Source organism: Phyllopteryx taeniolatus, chromosome 9 (genome assembly GCF_024500385.1).
Source record: "Phyllopteryx taeniolatus isolate TA_2022b chromosome 9, UOR_Ptae_1.2, whole genome shotgun sequence".
NCBI classification, from domain to species: domain Eukaryota; kingdom Metazoa; phylum Chordata; class Actinopteri; order Syngnathiformes; family Syngnathidae; genus Phyllopteryx; species Phyllopteryx taeniolatus.
The window spans coordinates 17,057,655-17,079,628 of NC_084510.1; the positions used below are offsets into that span (position 1 = coordinate 17,057,655).

Sequence of the window (21,974 nt, forward strand, 5' to 3'; positions counted from 1 at the left end):
ACGCGTCTGGCTTTGAGCTCGCTCCTCCCAGGAGTCAGGGTGACACGAGGTACTAATTTAACAATACAGTATGTCTATTATTGTGGTTGGAGTTTGCAGTGTTGTACCATTCTGAAAGCTCTTTGTCATATTTGTTTTTCCTGAGTTACATGAGGGAGTCAAAAATATTAGGAACAACTCTGGGGATAATACAGTACATTTCCCCATAGAGTACCTGCAAACCACAACCACAATAATGAACATATTGTCAAATGAATACCTACCTCTCTAACATTGGGAATCAAAATTGACCATTACAATTTTTCATCTGGGTTTCTGGTTATGTCCAATGATTGTCTGAAAATTAAAAACTCCTCCAAACAACAAACGAGATGCACAATATATATTTTAGTGTCCATCTTCCAACACACATAAAACACTTGTGAAATCATTGCAAATATAAACAACACAAACAGCATTTAACTGATGCAAAAAAAATGCAATCTTATAAAAAATATACATCAAAAAGGCAACGTCAAACACAAGCAAGGTGCTGCATTATAAAAGTAAGTCAGATAGAAGGTTTCTAGTACTGAAGTGGCATTTAGAAATCATTTTCAAAGTTATCTGCTCTTTGCAAAACATGTGTTTTCAAGCCTTTTCAGTTTTTCCTTCAATCCCACATTTTACTATTGTTAGCACTTTTGATTCAAACTCTCCTCTAGTCCGTACCAAGCGCATGATGGCTGTGTTATATCAGCAATTTGAGTGTTTTTCTCTTCTACAGCTAAGTTAGCACACAGAGCTGTAGGCTTTGGCTGTTTGTTCCAGGTGAGGCTGCTACAGTGCGGAAGTGGAAAGGAGAAGGCATCAAGTGTAAGCTGCAGCCATGCCACGTTTCAGCTGTGACATCATCAGCTTGTTTGCTACTCCGCTTCATCTCTCAAAACGAACCTGCAATGAACAACGAGGCTTTAAAAAGGCAAAGTGATTATGGAATTGCAGTTACAGCATTTCTTTGCTGTTTCGTCTCAGGGTTTGGATTCAATATTGAAAAATAATAATAACATGCACAAATTGCGACTACCAGTGGTAGTTAGGAATGCTAAGCACCCTGCAAACAAGGTCTAGATTAAGGGTGGGACAAACGTTTTTTCTTTTGTATGAAGAGCAACATTGTTACTTTGTGTTAATAAACCAAATATGCTAATAAATCAACTTTGGAAAAAGAAATGTAACATTTTAGAGATGAAAATGAAGGTATATTTTCACTGTCTGCCTGATCCACATAGGTCAAAGCTAGGTGAGTAAATTCTTCATAAAACCAGGAATTCGGCTGAATTCAATGTAAAATACAGAGGCAACACTTTTACACCACTTTATGTAAATGTCATTTTACTTCACTATCTGTCTTGACTGCGTTATGAAGTCTACAACAATATTAAAACAAAGATTAAATGTACAAGAAACAGTAAAGAGTGTGAAAAGGTTTAGAACTACTGTAAATCTGCCAAATAGCTGTAGTTTATAGTGCAACATTTTTTAATACTTGGCTGAATATTTTTTTTCCTCACACAATTAAACAACTCTTTATTTGGACACGTCTTCGTTTCATTATACTATTATTATGGAACTATTATGAGAGAAGAGCGTTTTATATGAATTGGTGTGAAAGAGTGTGAAAACCAGTTAATCAAACGTTACATGGTTTCCTTCCAACCATTGTGGATGGATTATCATTTGATAGGCAAGGATTTCTTTTCAAGGCAATTTATTGCCTTGCTTTCAATGAGTTTAAATGTTTTGACTGTATTTTAATTATTTGAGTGCTTACCAATCAGTGACACCAGGCACCAGCTCCACCTCCGCCAACTCAATTTGCACCTACACAACAAGATGAACATATGTGTTTAAGCCAGATCATGGCATATTTACTTAAGACAAGTACTTTACTAGTCATACAAGGGAAGTACAGTAAGTTGCGATCACCTGCCCAATGACATCACGACTTCTGAATGAGGCGGAGTTATTCTTCACTGACAAGCTGAGGTGCCTCAACTTCAATTCCTCCGCAGGCAAATTGTATTCAAACCTGTAGGGAAGTCACCAAAGACGATATGAGGAAGCCAACAACCCGAACTAACCAGAAAGCAATACATTCTAAAAGGCAGACTTGAGTCAGTTACCTCTCATTAAATTCGGGGTTGAGATCTCGTTTCTTCACAGCCGTCTTCCTCTTGGTGGCCTTGCTTTTGTCTGGCAGCAGCATTATGGACACGAAGCTGTCTACAGCGTCCTTACTGGGGCGCAACAGACCTCTGTGCACAGACATCAAATGCATTTAGCAAGTTTTTCAATCTTCCTGTTGACTGTGATCGAAATCAGCAGCAGGGTACATTGGATCCCTTTTGTTGTGGCTAAAAACATCTCTGTTACCTTGCTGTTGTCAAACTTCTTGGGTGTGATTGTATTGGAATGCAAAACATGGTGCAGGTATTGTAGGTAATGTAAGTATTAGCCCATTGCGAGTGCATACATACCTGCAGGCATGTACAATGATGACCAGCTTTGTCTCTCGTGAGTCATACGAAAGCGACAACTTCACCTGCCCATTCCCAGATCCACTACTGGGGTCAGCACAAGGCAGAGTCCCACCACTGATCATGTCTACCATTTTGGTCTCCAGAACCTATTGAAGAGCACACAAAAAAAAACAAGCAAGAAGAGATGTCTACCAGTATACAATGTGGGGCAGTGTACTAACTACGTGTGCGCTTGAACTGTGTTTTTCCCACCTTGAGTTCAAGCCTCAGCAGGATCTGGCTGTCAGGTGTTGCTCCATCCAGATGGAACCACTGATCCAGGACCAGCTGTGGGTGGGCCAGCAGCTCCCTTACACAAACCACCAGAGAACCCATCGGCTGATCCCAGCCACTGGACAACTGCGATGCAAACGAATTAATTCCAACTTGAATATATAAGAGCAAATGTAACTGCAAATTGGAAATGCGTGCGTCATTAACCTCAGCTGGCCTTACCTTGAGCACAAGCATCTGGTGTTTAGGGTCCCGCACAAGGAAGTAGAAAGACTCGGCCCACTGAGGATTGGCGCTGCGGTCACACAGCTTGAAAAATATTAAATAACAAAGACAGTGATTCCAGTGATCTTTTAATCATTTTAGGGTCGACACATCACCCTTTATGAGTCTCACTTGGGTTTTGTAGGTTGTGTCTCCAAGGACAAGCTCAGCTCCCGCTTTGGGCTCCTTTCCACTCTTCTTCAGCTAGAAAAACATATGTTTTATTTATGACAACTCTTAGTTTGTTAGTCATTTAGAATACACTGAGAGGCTGCTGGTGACTTACGGGTAACGAGTGCGCTCGCTCCAAATGGACAAAGAGCAAAGCGGCAGAAGGGATGGCTTTGTTCTTGAAAGATTGGAGAGACTGAAGCTGCAGTACCTGCACAGTTCCCACAAGAAAAGAAGTGAGCGCTAAATGGATTCTTCATTCAGTTCTTCTGCACAATCTAAAGTGAGGCAATAAAATAGCTTTATCGTTGTGTTGCCCCTCTCATGGAACCAAATAAGGTCATCAAAATAGAGAAAAACAGGGCTCAGTATGATGCAATCCAGTTCTGAGTTGCAATCACAATAATAAACATTATAGTCAATTCTTTTTTGGGTAACTGAACCACATTTCGAAGCAAGTGTTCATAACAGACGTCTCATGAGACTGTCTGACTATTTCCCCCAATTTAACATCCATCCATCCATTTTCTGAGCCGCTTCTCCTCACTAGGGTCGCGGGCGTGCTGGAGCCCGTCCCAGCTGTCATCGGGCAGGAGGCGGGGTACACCCTGAACTGGTTGCCAGCCAATCGCAGGGCACATACAAACAAACAACCATTCGCACTCACATTCACACCTACGGGCAATTTAGAGTCTTCAATTAACCTACCGTGCATGTTTTTGCGATGTGGGAGGAAACCGGAGTGCCCTGAGAAAACCCACGCAGGCACGGGGAGAACATGCAAACTCCACACAGGCGGGGCCGGGGATTGAACCCCGGTCCGCAGAACTGTGAGGCAGATGTTCCACCGTGCCGGCATAACTGTCTTCCCTTAGGTTAAAAAGAGGAGGCATTTGTTTGATGGGAGTTATTCATTTCTTCAAGTGGGTGTCACACCTGCCAATTAATTGAGGCACGGTTTGTAGTCAGGAGAATGCCACTGTTTGAAGATATACGATTTTGCTATGTAAAAAGTTCAATTAATAGCTCTCTGACAATCAAAACCAAATTGGAACATTATTATCTTTGTAAATACAGAAATATTGATACAGCCCTTGTAGTGGATGTCATCAGTGTCTTCAGGTGTACCTAATCCTATGACCGCTGACTGATTAATAAAATGTAAACCATCATGTGTTACTTCACTGGTAACTCGCTTTTATTTTACTTTATGTCTTTACTAATGACTCCCATAGGAAGCAAGAAATGTTCTACCTACAGCATGTAATAAAAAATGCAAACCTGGTCAAGTTGGACGGAATGCGACACTGTTGGAACCCACTCCAGAATCAAGTGCAGCCGCCCGGACTTCACATCATTCAAAGTGTACCACTGCAACATAAGTCATGTTAGCTATTGAAGCAACGTTAAGGAGAAGAAGAATTAAAAAATCAAAAACTGTGCAAAAAAAAAAAAAAAAAAAAACTTGACTTACCTGATCGATGTACTGTGATCGGACGACCTCACTGAGTTTAATACTGAACCTAACATTCAAATAATCAGTTATTAACATTCAAATAATCAGTTATCATCTTTTATAGTATACTCTCAAGACTCATACTAGTACTCGCAGTACTACTAGCACATTGCCACAAACCTGCCCAGGAAGTCGTCAGAATCGAAATCTTTATCAAACGCTTCAAGCTGAATTTCCTGGACACTGTGGCTGCTTAAAACTACCTGAAGAAGAAAAACAAAATACATGCATAAATGATGCAGTGGCCCTGTAAAGCTGAACAAATGCAAAATCACATAATCGTTAGTTATTAGTCCAGCCATCTAGCCATCCCTTTTCCATACCGCTCCTCCTGACTAGGGTTGCGGGCGTGCTGGGGCCTGCCCCAGCTGACTCTGGGCGAGAGGCGGGGTACACCCTGAACTGGTCGCCAGCCAATCACATGGCACATAGAAACAAACAACCATGCGTACTCACATTCACACCTACGGGCAATTTAGAGTCTTCAATAAACCTACTGTGGATGTTCTTGGGAGATGGGAGGAAACCCGAGCACCCGGAGAAAACCCACGCAGGCACGGGGAGAACATGCAAACTCCACACAGGCGAGGCCGGATTTGAATCCGGGTTCTCAGAACTGTGAGGCAGATGTGCTAACCAGTCGTCCACCGCGCCGCCGAGGTAATCGTCAAAAGAAATGAATAACATGCAAAAATGACAAAAGTCCTACATAATATTAGAATGAAAGCGGTCTACCAAAACCATACAATCCTGATTTAAATTTAAATTGTCCTGCATTTGCATGCAACAATGTAAAAGAAAAAAAGTATATATTTACAAGATATATATCACAGCTTGTAATGTTAACAAACGTGAGAAATAATTCCTGGGCTGTGCACCTATCTGGCTATAGACCATAAGATAATGGGTCCATTCTCTTGCGCAATCAGTGTTTAGTGTGCCCCCCGTTTCTTCCACTTTTGGATAATGGGTCACATTCCCCGAGAAATGTTATTGCTGTGCCTGAGAAACGAACGTAACAAGAGGGTTAAAGCGACTTCCTTTCAAAGTTCAAAGTTCAACCATCAGTTTACCTCATACATCTCGTTCCACGTGGGGTTGAGATTCTCCTTGATAACATGGCTCTTGAATGTAACCCCTCCAATGGTGATCTTGACATAGGGGTCACTCTTGCCCTTCACCATGCCCCCCATCAGGTTGTCCTTAGCAACCAGACTCTGGGCCTCCAGCAGATGAATCCTCAGCAACGCCTACAGCATGCAAGACATGTGAGTTAAGTTCACAGCTATAAATTATATACAGTACACTGTATATATATAGAACTGTGCATTAGTCTTAGAATTATTGTCTTAGCTATGATATGGAAAAATTGTCAAAAGTAACTAAAATGCCACTCAGTAGACATCCACTAAGACCAAAGACCCAAAAAAAAAAAAAAAAAAACTCACAAAACTGAAATACAAAATTAAAAAAATATCTATCTATCTATCAGTTTAGCAGTTAGAAGATGACTTCCTGTTCATGGAGGATGACGAACAAATGGGCAGTGGCGTTATAGCGTTCCAGTGATGCCATAGTGACTCAAATGGGGAAATAAATACCTGTATCTACACCTTAGGTCAGATTTTCACTACTAGATTTTGTGTAATCCTTCGAACTCTGTGTCCTACTTTACTACTGTATGTCAAAAAGACTGATATGCATTAAAACAACAATGCTAGACTAAATTAAATGCACAGAATATCAAGTATAACATGAAAACATGCATTTTCAAAGATGAAGAAAACACTTCCAAAAACATGAATCAAAGGTATAACTGTGGAATCTGTTTTCCAGAATAAAAATTATATGATTTATTACAGGTATTATTATTATTATTGGCTTCATTTTTTTGAGCAACGTTCTCTTCAACCTTTTAGCATTAATCTTTTGTCATGCATACAAAAGTTGCGGCTCACATCAACACAAGGCACAGAGGACGGTTTCACAGTAACAGTTTAAGAAAGCTGGAAGTGGCACGGTGAGTCATTGCGATTGGAAAACGACACCAAACTCACATGCTGCTGATTCATCATTCACACGACGTTTATTGAGGAAGGACGGCAGCTAAAACATCAATATATTCGCACTTCATTCAGCTCAGAGACACACAGCTTTGATGGAACCCAAATATTTGACATTCTGCAGATTTTTCAACATTATACTTATTGAGACAATAACTGAGCAACAATGAAAAAAGACAACTACTGTATTTGACTGGCTAAATATTACAAACACCAGATTCACCTCAGTGCCAAAGTCCTGGCTTGGGCTTGTGTGCTGTGGAGAAACGTCAACTTTGGGCTTCAGGGGTTCAGCAGGTAGATCAGACACTGTGGAATGGGCCTGGTCATCCAGACCAGCACTGCACACACATACACACACACACACACACACACACACACACACACATGTAAACCACAAAGTAGTTCAAATAGTGGTAATAAATCAGATATGTTATGAGCTTACTCCTCTGCCATCATGTCCTGTATCTCCATGTCCTCCGTATGAACTTGATGGTCTGACTTTGTGCGATGCTCTTCTGCATCTGCTCGATCGTCCACCAACTGTGGCACATTTCATGTATGAATGTGTGAATGTGAAAACTAGAAAGAAATTAATGATGTGCTGTGACTCACTGTAGCATCAGGGGGCTGAACCATAAAGGATCCTGCATCATTTGTTGCTTCTTCTGGGTACTTCAGCGGGCTTGTTACTGTAGCACAACTGACGAAAGGCACTCTGATAACCACACATTATTTGTTTTTAGCCTGTGAAATGCTAAATAAAACACTCACTCATCTAATGGCAGCGTTGAGCCATCTTCATTCTTCTCAGCGTCTACCGTGACTGTCTTCTTTGAAGCAGGATGACAAGCCTGTGGAGCTTCAGTCATCCTCGAGTTCAATATCTGTTCGAAAAAAAAATAAAATAATAATGATATTCTGTGTTGCAGAAGAAATTTGATTGACAACAGCAGTTGACAGGGAATAACATTCCACCCTGTTCCTGAAGGTGCCACTATAAAGTGGATGCCAACTACCGCTGCAAGTATTTTTTACTGCAACTTTATCTACTCTGGATCTGGTGGATCACCTCACCACTCGGCCCTAATAGTGATTTTAAATTCAAGAATCCATCCTATCCCCCCTTGAATGTCTAAATGTGTAATTCTCAACTTATCTGTGTAGTGTACAATCAAAATATACCGATAAGCGTGAAAATGTAATTTCCTCTCGAGGTATTAAAACATGTGCGATAAATACAAACATAAACATGTAGCTGGATCCGCCTTTGGTGAAAATAAATGCTCATTTAGGATTGTTACTGTCAGAGATGTATTAATTTACTAACAGGTTTATTTACGTGGATTTAGTTTGCTGTGCTATGAACTGCATGCTCATAGTTTTTAGAAACTACATATGGAGACATGATACAGATATGATGATTTTTCTCCCACCTTGAGTTCAGCCCTCAGCAGGAGCTCACTCTCAGGCAAGGCTCCATCCAGTGGCATCCACTGATCCAGGACAAGCTGCGGTTCCGACAGAAGCTCCTTCACAGGAACCACGAGTGAGCCCATTGGCTGGTCCCAAGCACTGGATAACTACAGACGCAAGAAAACAGTGTTACACTTCGGTAGAGACTGTAGTCTTTAAATACGACAAGTATTGACCTTGATGACGAGCATCTCTTCAGCAGGGTCGCGGACCAAAAAATAGAATGCCTCATTCCACTCAGGTGACCTGCTGCGATCACACACCTACGTAGGAGAAGGTCAGCAGCAAGGAAAGCGGTTGTGAACAACATGAATGAACTCGCAATAATTAGCTTGCCTGGGGCAGCATGAGCTGCCTTGTTATTTGTCCCATAAAGTTCTGTGCAGTTTAACTGTGGCACTGATCATTAATAAATAGATACTGTAGTTTAAATATCCTTATTGCTAACAATATACTGGTATAATATATGACTTGCCATACCTTAGTTTTGTAGGTCGTGTTACCAAAAACAAGCTCAGCGCCAGCCTTTGGCTCCTTTCCACTTTTCTTAAACTGGACACAGAAAGACACATTATACATAAATTTGTATTCACTAACTGCATTTAAGGCTGCAACGCCCCCATATTTTGCTCATAGAAAACCCAAATTAAATGTATTTAACAGGCATTTGTATCACTTGATTTCATTTGAGAATTGGAAAAAACATCCACATTTTTTTGCATTTTATTTACATTTGTGCCATTGCTGTGACCGCAAGATTACAATTTCAGCATTTTAGTGCCCTCATACTGGTCAGTGGAGACTTCAAGCATGTTTCTTCCTCTCATTTATTAATAGAAAATAATAATAAATGGAAAACGGCTCTTCTCTCTCCCCTCTGGGGATTCTGACCCCTACCTAACCAACCTTGAGACCTTCAATAGGCTGCTGGTGGAACAGCAAGCGGCCAACATAAGGACGGTGACAATCTGGTTTAAAGACACAGAGTTTTTCGATGTCACCAACGTGTTTATTGTTTTTAAAAGAGGTATATGTTTATTTAATTTTTTTAAAATGTATTTATGTATTATTATTATTATGATTGAATTATTTCATAAATGTATTTTAAACTGCTGTTAACACCTGAATTTCCTCTCTGGAGATCAATAAAGGATATCTCACCTCGCTAAAGGAGCTTTTTGTTAAACACTTCAAACGCACATCTACTAACAATGTAAAGAAGTGACTCACAGGCAATGCGTGTGCTCTGTCCATATAAACAAAGAGCAGAGCTGCAGAAGGAACTGTCTTGTTGTTGAATGACTGCAAAGATTGCAGCTGCATCACCTGAAAAATACACAGATACAATACAGTGGACACCCAGTATTTGCGAGGGATGGGGGACAAAAACGATTGTATAAGAGGGGCTATACCACCAATAAGCCACCTCAAAATAATAATAATAATAATAAGAAGAAGAAAATAAAAAGGGAAAAAATGGGGGTAAAAATCTGCAGATAGATGAGTGCAAAAGGTTTCGAACCGCAAGTATGCAGGGGTCCACTTTATAGAGCAGTCTTGTGCATTCGGAGGTCAAATATGAGGTTTTGAGTCAACATTAATCCAAATTAAAACAAATTGCATTATTTTATCAACATTGACAATGCTGGAAATAACAAAGTATCACAACATTGTGGTATTTTCATGTGCAACAGGAGCCGTGAACTTACTTTGTCCAGGGTGCCATTATGGGACACTGTTTGGACCCACTCCACTATGAGACGGACACGACCAGACTTAACATCACTCAGAGTGTACCACTGCAAAATAAGCAAACACCGAGCAAATGCAAATGACATATACAGTATTAAAGATGCAGCATGGGTGTCTACTCACCTTGTCCATGTACTGGGAGTGAATGATGTCGGCCATACTGACATTGACCCTGTTGACAATAGCACTGCATTTATTGAGTGTGTGTGATAGACTGTCAAAAGTGCTGCGGCGTGTTTCAGTCCTTTACTGGACAACCTCCCTCACATGCTCACCTTCCCAACAAGTCATCTTTGTCCATGTCTTTGTCATACAGCTCCACAAGGACATCCTGTCCAGACTGAGGCTTCATCACCACCTATTGGAACCCATAAAAGGAGGGAAAATGCAGGATTAAACATGGCTGTCTATAACTACTTGATCCTAAATCCTGCTAAGCACCTGATACATCTCATTCCAGAAAGGGTTGAGGTTCTCCTTTACAACGTTGCTTTTAAATGTGACCTCTCCAACGGTGATCTTTGCATAGGGGTCACTCTTGCCCTTCTTCATACCCCCCATCAGGTTGTCCTTGGCGACCAGATCCTCAGCCTCCTTGAGGATGATTCTCATTAGCCCCTACAGTGAGATGAAGGGTGATTTCACACATGCTGAAGGTCATCTCAAGATCATTAGTTATCTAATGTCTTCCTGCTTTAATAAACTAGACAGAACAGACAAAAGCCTCGGTGTATTAAATATTCAAACAGCAATTGGGCTAGAACCTTTTGTGTCCTTTGAATCTTAACATCTTAACTCAGACAATTTGGACATTTCTCGGCTTCCAAATTTATGAGCACAGTTTGAGGAAGGCCCTTTTGTGTTTCAGCAAGACAGCAAGGTTCATAAAAGAATGCTTGAATGAGTTTGACAGACAGGCGCACACCAAAATATTTGGAAAGTTTTCCCAGTGAAAAGGGAAACTGTTAGCGGTATATTTTTGATCAATTTTCACTTCTTCATACTTTTGTCCATTTATTGCCGTTACGTCATCGATCATATTACCTCATTGGCAAAGCTGAGGTCTGGGGCAGTGTGAGGAGGTTTCACCACGGAAGGACTTGAGGCGTCCTCTTTCGTATCTTCTGTCACATCAGCTACAGGTGTCTTTTCATGAACCTCTTCATGCATCAGCACTTGGGGGACAAGAGTTTCTACAGGAGCATCCACTGAACTTGACCTAAAAACACACACTTAACATCAGAGTCACAGAGGAAAAAAATGATTTTTGGATGTACAGAGCGCTCACTTTTGGATCACATCTCCCTCACGTTTCCGCTGATCGGGAAAGCGGTTTGATTCTTTCAAAGTGACCTTATCTTGACCACTGGCACGGGGGCACTTGCTTGGTATCAGCATCTGCGTCGGAAAACAATATGAAGTTTTAAAGGACTTCAAATTGGAAGGATTTATTCAAATGAAAGCTGTCTTACCTTGAGCTCAGCCCGAAGAAGAACCTGACTCTCAGGGGAGGCTCCGTCCAGATGGAACCACTGATCCAAGACCAGCTCTGGCTCAGCGAGCAGCTCTTTGATAGGAACCACTAAGGAACCCATGGGCAGTGTCCAGCTGTGGGAGAGCTGAAGAAGGAAGACCATGCTCTAAATGACCACACAGCCCAAAAGTAGTTTTCAGACCATACTCAGACCAATCTCAGGTACTCCAAAACTAGAACTCCCCGTAAAAGTATTAAACAGATCATAAAAAATGACTGTGGTCCCATCAGCAAAACAAAAATGCAATTTAGGCTTTGAGAGAATAGGCGCAAGGCCAGATATGAGAGAGAACGCCCACACTTTTGGGTTACTCCGCCCAATGTGCGCACATGGCCAGAAGGCGCGCAAATGATAGAATGAAGTGGACACAGACTTAAACATACGGGAGAATGTGACCCAACATGATTTGTACATGTAAAACGTTTACTGATTGTCTGACTACCTTGACAAGAAGAATATCCTCTCTGGGGTCGCGAACCAAGAAGCAGAATGCCTCATTCCACTCAGGGGACATAGAGCGATCACACACCTGCAGCAGAGACGTAAGAGATGTCATTAGGCTGGTTATTATTGTGGTCTCTACAGCATTTTCAACTAAGAGAGGAGGAAGAGTCTCACCGTAGTTTTGCGGGACATTGCTCCAAGAACTATCTCTGCTCCCACTTTTGGCTCTTTTCCACTCTTCTTCAACTGTTGATATGCATAAGTAAAAGAAACCACAGAGCATTTTACCTCTGTTACATTTTCCTTCACAGGTACATCCTCCAACACACTTACTGGTAAACCATCTGCCTGTTCAATGAAGACAAACAGAAGACCTGCAGACGGAATCGCCTTGTTCTGGTAGGACTGCCGGGAATAGAAGTGAAGAACCTTAAGAGAAACAATATAGCAAGTGAATTTGGATTAATAGTATTTACGTGATGGCACGGTTTCTGTTGAAATACCAACCTGATCAACTTGGTCTGCTTCTGAGGCTGTTGGAACCCATTCCAGTACCAGGTGAACCCGACCTGACTTGACATCCTTGAGAGTGTACCACTGATACATGATCACACAAACACACACAATTATGTTAATACTCGTACAAATAGGTGCGGTGCAAAGAAGAGTTAGGCAGCATTTGGGCTTTGCTACAGCCTGTCCCAGCTGACTTTGGGCGAGAAGCGGGGTACTCCTTGGACTGGTCGCCCATCAACCGCAGGGCACCAATACCAAATAGTTCCAAGCAAAATCAAATGTGTGTTCGTACCTGGTCAGTGTACTGAGAATCAATGATGTCCTTCAGATTGATCTTCAGCCTGTATTTGGGAACCAAGTCAGCTCAGTGTACACCTCAGATTAATCATAAAATACATGTCAATACATATCATATAGCACTACCTGCCCATGAAATCATCCTTCATGTCCATATCTTTATCAAACACCTCCAGATGTAGCTCCTGACCAGGCAACTGTGTCAAAATCACCTGAGGGGGAATGAAGTTGAGAGTATGTCAAAGCCATGATCACATAGGGTTCCTTTAACATAGGGCCATTTATTTACCTCATACATCTCATTCCAGGTGGGGTTGAGATTGGTCTTGATGACTTGGCTTGTGAAAGTTTCGCCTCCCATATTGATCTTGACATAGGGGTCGCTCTTGCCTTTCACCATGCCCCCCATCAAGTTGTCTTTGGGAACAAGGTTCTGCCCGGCCAACAGGTGGATTCTAAGCAGCCCCTGCAAACATAAATAATTCAATATTAGTAGAATGACGGTGAGAAATTGGGGTGTAGGACCAGGTGGTGGCTGTATTGTTACCTCTGTGGCAAAACTGGAGTGGGGAGAGGTCTCCTGGGGTAACTGCTTGCCTCCAGATTCCAGGTGAGATGACACATCAGCTGTGATACGTTCCTCATCCAACCACAGCATCTACAAGATGTGGGGAAGAAAATTGAAAAGTGGACAAAAGTCTTACACCTAAGGCCTAAATTCAAAAGTCGTTAATTTGTGTAATTCCGCGACTGATTGCCATTTACCCTGAGAATTGCGTTGATATAAATGCGACTGGCTGATCCAGAGTTGTCCAACTGGAACCACTGGTCCAGAGAGAGACCAGTAGTGGACAGCACACGGGACAGAGGGATGGTCAGACTGCCTAATGTCTGCACACGGTCTACATCCTTCACCTGGTTGACACAATACAAAGACAATGATTGCAACAATTCTGAATGACAAGGTGGTTGGTGTTTGGTGCACAATCAGTGGTAATCATGCACCATAAAACATGAAATTCAATATAAAAGTTGCACGGAATATTTTGCCTTGACAAGAATGAGGCAGGATGGCAATAAATGCTATCCATTATAAAGACACAGACAATCTTGTCATTAAAACACAACAGAAGTCAACAAGTAAACTCAATAAAACAAATCCAAATTTGTGGAGGATGCCATAAGATAACGGGAAAGTATCATTACAGCCATCCATATTGTTAGGTTAAAGCAACATATGAAAGGTTACCTGAATATCAATATCTTGTTTGCGTGGATCCTGGATAAAAAAGGTAAATGCTTCTTCCCACTCTGGATCGACTGTTGTGTAACATGTCTTAAAATGCAAAGAAACAGAAAAAGCGGTTCAAGTCACAGGACCAATAAATGGAACATAATATACGACATTGTAATTTAAATCTACCTTGCTCTCTCTAGTAATATCCTGCACAGATAACTGCACCATGGGATTGGGCTCTTTATTCCCCTTTTTGATCTAAAAAATGGAGAAGAGATTTGTGTGTGTTATATATATATATCTATATATATATATATATATATATATATATATATAGAGAGAGAGAGAGAGAGAGAGAGAGAGAGAGAGAGAGAGAGAGAGAGAGAGAGAGAGAGCGAAAGCATGTGACCTGAAGAAGAGAAATGTTTGAAAAAAAGTGTGGAAATTCACCATAGCAACTTGTACACAGGAAGCAAGCATTCTATGAGTCAGCTTTAAGGAGCCGAAGATCTACATTAAGACCACAATGAGTTTGACACAGTTTGTCACGGGTAGGGGGATGCTAAAAATAACCACACTCTAGTTTGTGTCTGAGCAGGGTTAGAGGCCACAGCAACAACCGTGTGGAATGCTAAACAGATGGCAAAGCCTAATTGTAACCACACAGGAAGCAACTGTGAGCTACACGAGCTATTTGACTCACTGGAAGCGCTTCGGCTTTGTCAAGATAGATGACCAAGATGGCGGAGGAGGGCGGGTCGGCTGTCTTACTGGTCACACTCTCGTTCCTCTTCAGGATCTGGAATGGGGGAGAGTTCCAGTCAATGTTTCTTAACTACATTGTCATTACAGTGGGGGGAAAAAACACATCTATCCAGCATATACTGCATGAGACGGGCACACCTGCTCAAGTCGATCAGTGGTAGGCATCAAGGCCAACCACTCCAGTCTAAGATGGACCCGACCCGACGGCGTATCCTTCAAAGGGAACCACTGAGGACACAAGAACATAAAGAGACCTCGTCACACAATCTAATGAGATACAAAACAACAATGGCAGCAAAGATTCTGCCTTCATAAAGATAATGAGGCTCGATCGAAACTATCACAAATGTATGAATGCAACATGTGTATTATTGTTTTTTTAGTCTGCAATGGTGTAGAACATTTCTGCATCATGATGAGTTTGCTCAAGAAGGTAACCACAACTAGAATTATATTGCTATTTACAATTTTTAAACATATTGTTAGATTAATACTTATAGTATGTGATCATGGCAAACATAACTAGGCAAATATACAGTATATGTATTCTATATGTAATTTTATATAGATTATTACTTGCATCTGTTCTTAAAAAATGGACTTGTTGACAAACAGCAACTTAAAAAGCCTTGCATAAAGCTAAAACATTTACGGTACAGGGAAATGTCCTAAAATGATGAGAAGAATAAAAACGGCATTTTCTTACATCATCAACGGCTATGGACTTCTTCACAATGCCCAAATCTATTTTGGTCCTAGGTGGAAGAAAAATAAAATGAGCCCATTAATAAAACATATCAGAAGATGCAATTTGAGAGAAAACAAAGAAATGTGATTTTGTCCAGTTTCTACGAAATTTACTCACTGAGTGATTGAAATGTGTGACATTAAACATACAAACACAAAATACAATCGAGACATGAATGATGCACATCTACCTGCCCAGGAAATCATCCTGGTCTGGATCTTTGTCATAAACCTCCACCTCCAGTTCCTGACCAGGCACTTCATGGACTATCACCTGGTGCATCAGACACACATACAAAGAAATGTATACAGACAGAATGGTTGGGAAATGGCCGTGGCGTCACATTGAATGAATGAAAATGGAACATTGAGAGGCAGTCTCATTTCTCCACCGTGTAACAAAGCAGGCTGGTGAGTGAGTGCTCCGCACAATCATAAGCCCTCCATGTTCCTTACCTCGTACATCTCTCCCCACTTGGGTGAGTCTGTGTTGTCAAAGTGGTGGGACGTGAACATCTGTGGACCCACCCGCAATATGGCATAGGGGTCTGACAAGCCGGCCATAACCCCTTTCACATAGCTGTCCTTTGCTGCTAGATTCTGGGCCTCCACCAGGTGGATGCGCACCACACCCTAAGGTATAAAAATGACTGCACTAGATAAGAGAGATATGGTATGTATCATCTTGAGTTGCTGTGTATTGCATCTTTACCCTGGGCAAAGGGGAGCGAAGATGCCCCACATGCAGGTTTGGAACGAGGGGGACGACCAGACGGTTGGGGAGTACCAAGAAGGAGGCGATGGCATCCATGATCATGCTGTCAGACATGACACTGAAGACGAAGAAGGAGAGCACGTTCCACTGGCATTACAAAGATGTCACCATATAACATTATTAAAGATCATTAGCTTGGGTTATGTCAATATAAATATTTCTGTTAAACAACAGTAGTGATTTGGTGCAGGTCGGCTGCGACCGTAGCAAGGCGATTATTGTCCGGCAACATCCCCCCCCCCCCCCCCCCCCCATTTTCCAAGACGTAAGAAGCTATTCACTGTCTCGGGTTAGGTTAAATGACTTATTGCCAATAAAAACATTTTATTGAAGTAATTATCCTATATGCTTGTTTTAATCAAGATTTTTTTTTCCGTTTTTAATACTGTTCGAACAGCGTGATGTTATTCGAATATGACTCACTTCAGTCCAGGGATATCCAACAAATTAGTCAATCCAGTCCAGTTGATATCTAGTTTCTGGGATGACATAAATGTAAGAAAGATGTCAACGAATATTGCAAAATCAATCAGGATGGGAGTCAATAGTTGAAAAATACCAGCGAGACACACAATACCCACAAGAGAGATGGTTGGGTGTGCAACAAGGAAAGGACAAATAAAGGTGAATGTAGACAGATCAACCTACTGGTCTGCGGATGAAGAACATGGTGACTGCACCCACAATGGGCACATCTCCAATCAGAGGCTCCAATATGACCCGCATCATCCCATGCAACTACGTGCACACAGAAAGGAACTAAATGTGAAAGCCGCAGGGAGATTCCCTCCATCATGAGATACAATATCACATATGATGATGATGTTTTTGACTCACCTGTATTCCCTTGACTCCAGCTTTGCAGAAGTATCTCTTTACTTCCACATCGATCTCTACATTGCCAACATAGCTAAGAGGAACATGTCACCCACATTTTTTTTTTTTAACATTTAAAAAAAATGTGACGCAGATGTGCCAAGAGCCCAAGATCACATGTTACCTGATATACAGATCAAGCAGGACCTGTCCTTTGTCGTTCTCTGTGTGTGCCTTGATCCCTACCACCTTCATGGCCTGCACAGAACATACATTATGTAGCCAAGGTCAACGGGCCTAAATCAAAGCAAAAATGACATCACCTTGTCGCCCATGTCCACTTTAGTGAAACTGAGCGTCTGGAGGTGGCTGCTTGAGGCTCGAATAGACGGCGCGATGGTCTCCACCAGGAGCTTCTCGAGATACTGGCCGACAAAGGGCCACACCTGCTGCAGCACCTAGAAGACCACGCAGCACATGGAATTAGCTATTCATCCATGTGCTGCACCCTTTATCCTGTTTAGGGTCGCAGCAGAGCTGAATTAGGTCAGGATGATCACCAGTTACACAGGTGACAAAAGTCAGCTACAGTATGTGAACAGTTACACTACAAATGACCCTTCCATAAAATCACTACAGTATTTCACAAAAGAGAGTACAACCCTCACATTTTTTTTAAGTTCAAAATGTTTTTGTTACATGCAGAAATAAAATTGTGTTTATTGTAGCAATTCGTTGATTTCATAAATGCAACACACTATAGTTTTTTTACACATACAGGTAAAAAAAAAACAAAAAAAAAACAACAACAACACTATATGCAGTGTTATCTTCACTTTAAATGTGAAAACGGTTTTGTGGCTCCTGTGTGGTTTTTTTTTCTGTGGGAGACAGTCGAAATGCTCTTTGAGTATTTAAGGTTGTTGACCCCTGACCTAGGCCATCTTTATGAAGAGCAACAATTCCTTTTTGTCAGATCCTCAGCAAGTTCTTAGCCATGAGGTACCAAATTGAACTTCCAGGGAGCAGTATGAGAGAGTGTGAGAGAAGTAACACAAAATAAAACACAGCTGCTCCCTATTCACACCTCTGACCCTGTCACACTAATGAGTCATACGATGGGGAGGGAAAACAGCTAATTGGGCCCAATTTGAACATTTTCAATTTGGGGTGTACTCACTTTTGTTGCCAGGTTGTATATTGAGTTATTTTCAGGGACAGTAAATTTACACTGTTATAAAAGCTGTATACTTACTACTTGCAACAAAGTGTCATTTTTTTTCAGTCATCTGTTATTTTTACGCATTATTAACCAATTTAAAGTGTCGAAAATAGCTTGAGATCAACTATTAAGTCTCTTGGACACTTGAACTATTTGAGAGGTTTCTCCGCCTCTTCCGCAATCCGCAGGAAGCATGCAGCATTATTTCGCCTCAAGATTGAAAGTCTGGATGTTTTTTAGATGAGTGAAAATAGTTTGGTTAGATAGATTTGAGTAAGCCTGTTTTGTTAAAAATGGATAGCTATAATGCTCCGGTGCAGAAGGAAATGCGTCAGTTTGCATACAGATTCACTTCAATCACTGCTTAGTCAGCTCATTGATTTCTTTATTGCATAAATCTTTGTGCTTGGCTTGCAGAGGCGATGTGTCCATATCATTTCAATCAATGACAGTGTAATAAATGAGCAATGTTTTAGCAAATTAAATTAGCCATTGAACATGATTTGGGGGTGGTGTTGTGTTGATGTTGTTAGTGCGCAATGGGATATGTTAGCATTATTGGGTATACTTGAATGATGATGCAGTTTGTTAACTCTATATATATATGTATATTGTGTGCATGCCCTTTGTTTTAAAATGAACTGTGACCAGCTGCTTAAACAACACGGCAACTGCTCAACTTTATACTGATTTTTCATACACTATGACTGTTGCCATGAAAACACATTGTAGTCCCACGGGGGGAAGAATGAGAAGCAGCCACAGAGTCTGGGCTGTGTGTTGGTCTGTGTGACGTTATAAAAGGTTGGCAAGAACTGGCATAAGTGGAGAATGACTCATCAGATGCCTGCTCACATGGAGGCGTCAAAACTCCACTTTGTCTGCCTCTAACATCTTGTGATCCTATTAGCGTGGTTGATGTTATTTTTCTACGACTTTATATTCAACCAAAGTATAAATGAGGGGAGTGCGAGCGTGGGGACAAGGCCAGCTGTTTCTGTTTCTTATGTGGGGGGCTGCTCCTCCCCCTTCCTGCGAGCAAGGCCGCTATAAAGTGGAAATGTTGAGTAGGTCGACTGGCACCAGAAGCGTACTGCTACTGCGGCTGCAGTACAGACTGTGTGGCTGCAACAACAGAGGGGGTGTTGCCTTCTCTGCCTGCAACATGGCTGCAGCCATAAGCAAGCGTCACATGTCGCTGGAGAAGCGTCAGTCAGCACAGCAGCTGTGTTTGATCCCGTGTGCGCTTCAATAAAAGGCCAAACAAACTGATTATTTTTACCTTATTCAGCCATTCTACTTTCTCAACGTCTGGAAAGTTGACCTGCATTGATGGAAAAAAAGGACATAGTTAAGGTGGGTCCCAACATTAGGTATGCTTTGCACTATCGAATGAGAACCAATACAAGAGCTGTGTCAAAAACACTAACTTTTAGAAGATTATCATACTTAGTTCATATGCTGTTTACTGTTGTTGCTCACCCGCAACCCTGATGAGAACAAGTAAATGGATGGATGGTTGAATTCATAAATACACGTCGTATTCCAAACATCTCTCAGTATGATGCACTGCAAAATGAAAGGTGAAGGTGTACCTAATGCTGACTTGTGAATATCCACGCCACAAGTTAATCATTATTGTCGCAGTGTTTCTTTAAATCAGGTTTAATACCTTAGGGCAGGTGTGTCAAACTCATTTTTGTCATGGGCCACATTGGAGTCACGGTTTCCCTCAGAGGGCCGTTGACTGTGAAACCATATAAATGTTTAGTCACCTCATTATTACATACACACAACAAACTGATGGATACCTAGTTTTGAAATCAGAAGTCAAGGATAATAGTTTGTTCAACTATTGTTTAAGTTACCATGAGCAGAAAATGCTTGCAATGTCTCAACGCTACTATTTATTGTTATTATTTTATGAGAATTTGAGCAATAATCATGGAAGTTGACACAGATGATTTGCTTTCGCGGGCCACATGAAATGACTTGGTGGGCCAGATTTGGCCCCGGGGCCTTGCGTTTGACACATGTGCCTTAGGGTTTCCAAACAAAAACACAATAGTATGGAAATAAAGTAAAACATAAATGCGTTATATCACAGAATAACTTATTCGAAGAGTTTTCTCCCTTTGCATTTCGTGTATGTAAGGAAAGAAGCCTCAGTATGCAGAGATGACCATTTCTTAATACGCTTGATGCATTCTGTCTGTTTGCCAGCATCGTCGTGGAAAACCACTCAGACAGCAAGTATCCACCCACAGGACCTCACTCAGTTGGGTGTGGCCTCACACAAGAACTCGTGGCTCGATCTGCATGTCCATTTTGGGCTCGCGCTCTCGGGATGTACTCGTCTGACAGAAACATTGAATCCACTTTGAGAGGAGGATATTGCGCTTAAAATGTTGTGTTTTTTTTTTTTTCCTTAATTTGTCCGTGCTTTCATCTCAAATCATGTAAACGCTCATTTGTTTAGAGCGATGCCAACAAGTATCGAAGTGTATTATTCAACACAATAAGTCAAATACTGTGAGGATGGCCCAGGAATTTCCACTGCGGACTGTTTTGTTATGATTATTATTCTTTTTCTTTCTTTAATGTCCGCTGCTTATGTAGTGCAGTTCAATAAAGCTGATGTGCGGACATGTGAGCGGGACATCTCTTACCCACGCAGGTAGGTCTCGCTTGATTTTGGACATTTTCAAGCCGCCGAGCTCCTGCTCGTCGCCGAGCAGCTGCATGGCCGACCTGAGCCTCTCTTCCTTGGCCTCGCGGGCGTGCTTCCATCCCGTGTACACCACCATACCGCACACCAGCAGACTGGTGCTGACCCTGTAGTACCCGGCCAGGTAGACGGGCAGCAAAGCGCCCAGACACTTCCCGAACGTCCACAGCACCGCAACGGCGTTAATCCCCTTGGCCCGGGGAACAGGCTGCACTTCGCTGCCCTGACTCGGTGCGCTCTTCTCGGGCTCGTTTGGGCCCGAACCCTCGGCGACCATCGGCTCACTCGGCTCGGATTTTTCGCTCTGCATTGTCCTTTTAGTCTTTGGACTCCCAGATGAATGACTTAATAATAAACAACGACTGGAAGAAAACAACAATTATTTCAATGCGTCACGCCGTTGAAGTAAAAGGAAAGTACCGAAACACGGATCCTCCCTGCTTTCTTTAAGGCCAAAAGCGCACATTGAATACGATTGCTAAATCCGCCAGGTTGAGGTGGTTTCGCAGGAGAGTCTCTGCTGCTGCTGCTGCTGCTGCGAGTTGTGTTCCTCTTACTTGCCCTGTCCCGTTATCTCCCTGAAAACACGCCCTCTGCAACACATTCCCATCCTTGACTGCTTACTTGGACCAAACCATACAAAGTCCATTTGGCCAAACTGCTGCAGCTTGGAGACAACTTTGTTCAATTAAAATGGATGATATGCATACTTGGCTGCATCAGGTAGTCGTTAACACTCAAGACGACAAAGTCTGTCGTTATAAAGATGTTAATGCGCAGTTTTGACAAAAAAAGTGGTAGCAATGGTGTAGAATTGCACTATATTGGGATCTGAGATATCATCATTTTGCCTGT

General features: G+C 41.8%; 1 protein-coding gene across 2 annotated transcripts; it reads right to left on the minus strand.

Moving 5' to 3' along the window:
- Window positions 1-367: 367 nt before the first annotated feature.
- Window positions 368-21,688, minus strand: esyt1b (extended synaptotagmin-like protein 1b). 2 transcript variants are annotated; one of them, XM_061785040.1, is made up of 52 exons: window positions 21,061-21,688; window positions 19,674-19,715; window positions 17,493-17,627; window positions 17,354-17,427; window positions 17,191-17,263; window positions 17,002-17,091; window positions 16,777-16,832; window positions 16,291-16,411; window positions 16,035-16,211; window positions 15,770-15,852; window positions 15,538-15,586; window positions 14,970-15,059; window positions 14,770-14,865; window positions 14,253-14,324; window positions 14,079-14,165; window positions 13,595-13,744; window positions 13,377-13,487; window positions 13,119-13,295; window positions 12,956-13,041; window positions 12,825-12,873; window positions 12,524-12,613; window positions 12,350-12,445; window positions 12,191-12,262; window positions 12,015-12,101; window positions 11,510-11,656; window positions 11,326-11,435; window positions 11,082-11,256; window positions 10,479-10,655; window positions 10,313-10,395; window positions 10,161-10,209; window positions 9,995-10,084; window positions 9,516-9,611; window positions 8,766-8,837; window positions 8,462-8,548; window positions 8,246-8,392; window positions 7,584-7,696; window positions 7,425-7,512; window positions 7,255-7,352; window positions 7,033-7,150; window positions 5,820-5,996; window positions 4,867-4,949; window positions 4,705-4,753; window positions 4,512-4,601; window positions 3,346-3,441; window positions 3,192-3,263; window positions 3,018-3,104; window positions 2,775-2,921; window positions 2,520-2,668; window positions 2,166-2,297; window positions 1,969-2,071; window positions 1,814-1,863; window positions 368-933 (listed from the first exon to the last, which is right to left on the minus strand). In XM_061785040.1, the coding sequence occupies exons 1-52, from the start codon at window positions 21,427-21,429 to the stop codon at window positions 906-908; spliced, it is 5,445 nt and encodes a 1,814-aa protein (XP_061641024.1). In that variant the 5' UTR covers window positions 21,430-21,688; the 3' UTR covers window positions 368-905. The 2 variants fall into 2 exon arrangements, with proteins under 2 accessions (XP_061641024.1, XP_061641023.1); XM_061785039.1 differs by having other exon boundaries at window positions 11,510-11,677.
- Window positions 21,689-21,974: the final 286 nt, after the last annotated feature.

What these genes read in the sequence shown, in the direction of transcription:
- esyt1b (XM_061785039.1), bottom strand. Translation starts at nt 21,429, where the DNA reads ATGCAGAGCGAAAAATCCGAGCCGAGTGAGCCGATGGTCGCCGAGGGT. An exon ending in ACACGACCTACAAAACTAAG is followed by an intron (nt 8,549 to 8,765) that starts GTATGGCAAGTC and finishes TCTCCTACGTAG; the next exon opens with GTGTGTGATCGCAGCAGGTC. An exon ending in TCTGACGACTTCCTGGGCAG is followed by an intron (nt 4,754 to 4,866) that starts GTTTGTGGCAAT and finishes TTTGAATGTTAG; the next exon opens with GTTCAGTATTAAACTCAGTG.